This window comes from Sardina pilchardus, chromosome 1, assembly GCF_963854185.1.
Source record: "Sardina pilchardus chromosome 1, fSarPil1.1, whole genome shotgun sequence".
Classification (NCBI taxonomy): Eukaryota; Metazoa; Chordata; class Actinopteri; order Clupeiformes; family Clupeidae; genus Sardina; species Sardina pilchardus.
This window is the reverse complement of record NC_084994.1, coordinates 35,064,471-35,070,868: the sequence shown is the minus strand read 5'-3', so window position 1 is coordinate 35,070,868 and position 6,398 is coordinate 35,064,471. Positions and strand designations below refer to the sequence as shown.

The 6,398-nt window shown below is 47.0% G+C and overlaps 1 protein-coding gene across 1 annotated transcript; it reads left to right on the top strand.

Moving 5' to 3' along the window:
* Positions 1-1,398: 1,398 nt before the first annotated feature.
* inab (internexin neuronal intermediate filament protein, alpha b) lies at positions 1,399-4,551 on the top strand. Its single transcript, XM_062543209.1, has 3 exons — positions 1,399-2,448; positions 3,381-3,505; positions 4,046-4,551. Exons 1-3 carry the CDS (start codon positions 1,399-1,401, stop codon positions 4,338-4,340), a joined length of 1,470 nt encoding a protein of 489 aa, XP_062399193.1. The 3' UTR covers positions 4,341-4,551.
* Positions 4,552-6,398: the final 1,847 nt, after the last annotated feature.

The following is a 6,398-nucleotide window of genomic DNA, read 5'->3' as shown; positions in this document are numbered from 1 at the left end:
GGACTGTGTGGCTGAAGCCTCATCTCCCAAGATTCAAAACATCGCAGTCATCTTGGAGGAATCAATAGCAGTAGAGGACCTTCCGGATACTCCCACTGCCTTGGCCTACCTTCTTGGCCTCCTTTATGCACTCAACATTTGTTATCCTAAGCACCTTAAGTACACCTTTGAAACACTTCAGAAGGTTTTCATGGACATTGACCCAAAATGCTCTAACCGTGTGCGATCCCTAAAGAAAAAGCTTGTTTTTTTGCCTAACATTGCAAAAAAAAAAAGTAATGCTCATAGACATCTCTGACTAATTGCTGGCTAGTGACTGAAAAGTTTGTAGAATGTTACAAACATTGTTACAGTTACAGTCTTTGTTTCAGCTGGGAGGCTAGTATTTGTGAAATGTCACACCCATTTGTATTGTTCTCTTAGCAAAACATATATACTGTAGGCTTACAATGTGACATTTGACATGGAATATTTGCTAGGACAATTTTTTTTACTGCAGAATGTTCTTTGTTCTGTGAAGACTTCTGTGAATTTAAATACTGATCAAGACCGAGAAAATCATTCTGAAAAGAGGCCTCTTTTCTGTAATTTTCTTAATCTAGGCTAATATTCTGTCTTGATAATTTGAAAATAAATTGTCTAAGTGTACATTTGTGTATGTGGATTTGCTTTGTTAATAGCTTATACTGTATAATGTAGCTTAAATGGGGAAAAATGGGTTTAGTCAACAAAGAAATCATCATATTACTAGCTAACATTTTGTACTATGTTGAACTAAAAACTATTTGTAAGGACAACAGCATTTTTGTAGTTGGGATAATCACATCATTGTTAACTCAACAAACAAACTTACGTTGGCAGAATGATGAATTTTAAGTTGTGCCCACTGGCAGAACGAACAATTGTTCGTAAAGACAACAGCATTTTTGTAGTTGCGAAAACGCAAAAATCTTTGTTGGGAAAACATGAAATTTTGAATGCAGAAGGTTGCCATTGAATTTCACGTTGTCACAAGCTTTTATTTTTTACAGTGTGGGAATTCCCGAGTGTGCTTTTCGAATGACTTAGCATCCCGATAAAAAATCTTTCATGCTGACATCAGCACTGCACCAAAACGGACAGTTCCACCCAAGTCTACCTGCTGCGCTCTATACGTTTACAACGTATGCGCCGTTATATCGCATGGCGCTAGCGTGTCACTACTGCACCAGTGAAAAACCTCATGTAAGGTGCATTAGGATAGGCTTAGCGTTTTTAGGAAGGGGCAGGCTCTTCTGGCACATCTGCAGCGAGACAGGTTGTGCCTCAGCATCAGCTCGAGTCAATTATTGATTGGCGCGTTCCCCGGGTATATAAAGAAGACGCAGCCTTCTTTCGTCTCCCTCCTCCTTTAACGCCATGATGAGCTACGGATCTGATATCTACTCTGCCTCCTCTTACAGGAAGATATTCGGGGACTCTCCCCGGTACTCTTCCCCATCCCGGATGATGAGCGGCATGAGCGGCTCATCCCGCAGCGGGTACCGGTCCCAATCCGCCTCCCGCACCGGCTCATCCCTGACTTCCTACAAGAGGAACACGCGTCAAAACTACTCGCTGATGCCCATTGAGAACTTTGATCTGTCCCAAAGTTCCGTGCTCAACAATGAGTTCAAAATCATCCGCACCAACGAGAAGGAGCAGATGCAGGGTCTCAACGACCGCTTCGCGATGTTCATCGACAAGGTCCGCAACCTGGAGCAGCAGAACAAGGTCCTGGAGACGGAGCTGGTGACGCTGCGCCAGCGGCAGACCGAGCCGTCGCGCCTGGCGGACCTGTACCAGCAGGAGATCCGCGAGCTGCGCTCGCAGATCGAGGAGCTGAACGGCGAGAAGTCCCAGGTGATGATCGAGCGCGACGGCATCGAGGACGACCTGCAGAAGCTCCGGGGCAAGTACGAGGACGAGGTGCACGCCCGCGAGCAGGCGGAGGACACGCTCAAGGTGTTCAAGAAGGACGTGGACGACGCCACCATGGTGCGCCTGGACCTGGAGAAGAAGGTCGAGTCCCTCCTGGACGAGATCAACTTCCTCAGGAAAGTGCACGAAGAGGAGGTGGCCGAGCTGATGAACATGATCCAGGCGGCGCAGGTGTCCGTGGAGATGGAGGTGGCCAAGCCCGACCTCACCTCCGCCCTCAAGGAGATCCGCGAGCAGTACGACTGCGTGGCGGCGAAGAACTTGCAGTCGGCCGAAGAGTGGTACAAGTCCAAGTTCGCCGACCTCAGCGACCAGGCCACGCGCAGCAACGAGGCCATCCGCGCCAGCCGCGAGGAGATCAACGAGTTCCGCAGGCAGCTGCAGTCCAAGACCATCGAGATCGAGAGCATGCGGGGAACCAACGAGTCCTTGGAGAGGCAAATCCGCGAAATGGAGGATAGGCACAATTCCGAAATCATGGGCTTCCAGGTGAGACGCCTTGATATCATCATTGTTCTGGATGTTTTCGTTAAATTAAAAAAAAGTACGCGTAGAGGATATTCTACTGTTCTGCAGGCTACACAGCCTATACCTGAAATGGATTAAAGTATCCGAGCACTGCATAACGCTTTCATAGATGTCATACATCCTGAAACGAGATAAAATTTGCTCTCGGTTGTGATTTATCTGGGGATCAACAATTCAAAAAGGAGGAAAAGTAGACTACTCTGTGGTATAATGAAATAACAAAGTAACAATTAAATGAGCTATGTGCAATAACTTAAAGTTGACTAAGATAGTTCTTAGAACTTAATTTCGATGCAATAACATGTAAAGCACTGCAAAAAAAAGTAGAAAGATTGAGACCGTTGAATAAGGTCAACAGGGCGTGACCAGAGTTCTCTGTCCATGGTGCTGATTAGTGAACGCGACGGTCCTCAGTAATTACGGTTTCGAGGGCGTGCTCCTGCCACCTCAAGGTCGTTGCGGTGTTTGGAAATGATGTCGTTTCAAACAATTACTTCAGTCAAGCTTTTGTATGTGTATTTTAAGTTAGCCTCATCTCATGCATTTTTAAGATAATTGTATGTGTCTTCCTGTTGCTGAGACGGAGATCAGCGTAAACCATTGCGATATAAAAACATTTCATATGTCACATCATATATGGAGATATAAAGACGTAACAAAGACATTTTTAAGAATACATCAGTATAAGGCATCACCGACCAGAGCAGATAGGCTATAACACAAAGAACGAGGTTTCAGACTGTCTGTTAGTGAGGGAGAGAAGCCACTGGTCCGAAATTAATCTGATGAATTATTCACACAGACCTAGATCAGCCAACTTCACACCCTTAAAAATGACATCACAATGTTCTCTCTCTCTCTCTCTCTCTCTCTCTCTCTGTTTCTCTCTGAAGGATTCCGTTGGCCAGCTGGAGAATGAGCTGAGGACCACTAAGAGTGAGATGGCCCGTCACCTGAGGGAGTACCAAGACCTGCTGAATGTCAAGATGGCCCTGGATATTGAAATTGCTGCATACAGGTACTGCAGGCTGCATACTTGTCTTTTACTGTTATATATTTTTACATTTTGGTCAGCAAACAACATGACCGGTGTTTTGATGTGTTTCGACCAGATACTTTGTTATAGGCTACATGACTTATATGTCACATGCTTGACTTGATAATGGCATCCATCTTTATAAGGTTGTGAGATGGCCTCGATGCTAAATCATCTCTGTGATGTAAATTATTCAACTTTTTCTCTCTCTCCCTCTCCCCCCCCACAACTCTTTCTCACTCATTCACACTTACTTTCACTCCCTCTCTCTCTCTTTCCCTCCCTCGCTCCCTCTCCCCCTCTCTCTCTCTTTCCCTCCCTCCCTCCCTCTCTTGCCCCCCCCCACACACACACCCCACTCCACCCCTCTCCCTCCCTCTCTCTCTTTCCCTCCCTCGCTCCCTCTCCCCCTCTCTCTCTCTTTCCCTCCCTCCCTCCCCCCCCCTCCCACACACACACACTCCCCTGCCCCCCACTCCCCCCCCCCCCCCACACACACACACTCCCCGGCCCCCCCTACAGGAAACTGCTGGAAGGGGAGGAGACCCGCATCAGCACGGGCATCAACTTCCCCATGCCTTCCTCCGGCGGCGGCGGCAGCCAGAGCTACGGCTACCAGACCCGCATGTACACCAGCGGCGGCGGCTCCGGCTCCGGCAAGTCCAAGAAGGACAAGCAGCAGGACGAGGACCAGCAGCAGCAGAGCCAGAGCAAGTCCAGCAGCAAGCGGGAGATGTACGAGGAGACCGTCATCTCCACCAAGAAGATGGAGAAGCAAGACACCAGCGACGTGAACAACCTCAGCCAGAAGAACTAAGACAGCAAATGACCACAATAACAGCAACAAAGAGCAACTGAAAAAAAAAACACCCCGCCACCTTCTCTTTTCTCTTCTCTTCTGCTCTGTCCTCCCTTGTTCTGTCCATTCCTCTCCTCTCCTCTCCTCCCCCTCCCTCTCACTGTTCCCTATCCCTCCCTCTTTCCTCAGGGGTTGTCACAGAGAGGAATCCAGTGTGTAGACGGTCACTTTCCACTTACCAAGTATGATAGTGTCTCTCTCTCTCTCACTCTCTATCTATCTATCTCTCTCTATCTATCTATCTATCTATCTCTATCTCTCTCTGCTGTAGTCTCTGAGAAAAGGACGCCAGTCCATCTAAGCATTCTGCACTCTCCTGAACACCAAATTCAGGAGGCACTTTGAGGTAATAGGAACATATAACACAATACTACAGTCTCTCTCACTCTCACAAGGGGCCCCAGCGGGCCCCCAAAATCTGTGTAGATGTCAAATCTTAAACTGCACTGCCGATGGCCACTATACGATTAGTTCTCACACACATTCCAGACGACACGACTCTGCATTGTGCGTGTACGAGAGTCAGGTGCGTTTGTGCGACACGCATGTGCCAGTGTGTGTGTGTGTGTGTGTGTTTGTTTGTGCGTCCCTGTGCACAATGATATCCAGACGCTCACTCGTTATTACCTGTTACTCAGCTTGGTGAACGGTTCAGAGTCTTTTTTTGTCAGACACAAAGGAAGCAAGGTATAAAATGTCAGGAACAGAAATCACTAAAATAACGCAGCTTAAAGCTCCAAGGTGAAGTGTATGAACTAGTCTCCGTTGAGTTGTTTGTAGCACGTCGTCATCGTCAGCCGTGAGTGCGCGGTTCTAGCTTGTGAACAGGATTCACCCGAGGTCCGGCTATAGGTGGGTGTAGTCGACGACTTACGCACCCTCAACGCACGTTCAAATAACAAAATGGCCGCACGTCGCAGTCAGATGAGGAAAGGCCTTGCGGACACACTAGTCTCATCACTGCCAGTCACATCTGTCTCTTTGTCCCGGTCCACTCTCCCTTTCAACGCAGTAGTACTTTTTCACAAAAAACGGAACCATGTTGTTACCACAGCGGGAAAAAAAGGTTCCTAAATAAAACAGAATAACAGTATCAAAAGACTAATTCCTCTCCAAGATTGCTCTTGGTGGCCAATAATGTGACCCTCTTCCCCCATGTCCCTTCGTATAGGAACTAGATTAATGCTAGCTAGACAAATCCCAGCATAGTTATCAACTTTGCATGATGTATATTCCATGTTTGCATGGTGATTATCACTGAGCCATTCCATACATTCCATACACTCTCTTTACCCCCCAGTTTAGGCCCGAAGGCGATAGCCTGCTAGGCCCTCTCTCCATTTCTCATAGGCCCATTCATGTCAGTCCGTGCTTGTAGCTAGCCTGCTAGGCTAGGATAGGCTAGTTGCGAGAGTAATATTAAGGATGTGACTGCTAGCCACTGGGTTTAAATGTTGCCTTTTTTTGTCACTATGCTGCTGAGCACTTGTGTGATCGTGTCGAAAGTACGCTTCCAAATTCAGGGCACCTAATTGTCGTCAGTGTGAACATCATTGCTGTGTGGGTTTGATAGTCAAACGGGTGACCAAGGTGTAGGCTGCTAAGTGGCTGTTGCTATGGAGGAGAGAAGTCGAGATTGAATGGGTGTGCGAATGAAGGAAATGATGTCGAGAGAGCGAAAGACATGAGATGTCGAGATCACACAAGCTGTTCCAGATGAAGCTAAAAAATAATGTGAATGTCCGTTAGCACAATGCATGGGCTGCCAATACAAAAATGAATGAATTTGTAAAAAAAAAACCAAGAAAGAAATAAAAGAAATCGAGAAACGACCGCAAAAACAAAAAGCACCACATCTTTGTGAATTAGTTAGGGGCTAAATGTGATGTAGAACATGCACAAGCAAAAAAGTACAAGTACTTCTTTGGGACGCCTGAAGCACACTTTGACAAATCCGACCATCTGAAGCTCCAGACAGTGTAAACAAGCCTTAGCACCAAGCTCTTTCAAGTCCCA

Bases quoted from the DNA above. Each gene is read 5' to 3' on its own strand.
- inab (XM_062543209.1), top strand. From the start codon at position 1,399: ATGATGAGCTACGGATCTGATATCTACTCTGCCTCCTCTTACAGGAAG. The intron at 2,449-3,380 runs GTGAGACGCCTT...TTCTCTCTGAAG, and splicing joins CCGAAATCATGGGCTTCCAG to GATTCCGTTGGCCAGCTGGA. The intron at 3,506-4,045 runs GTACTGCAGGCT...CCCCCCCTACAG, and splicing joins ATTGAAATTGCTGCATACAG to GAAACTGCTGGAAGGGGAGG.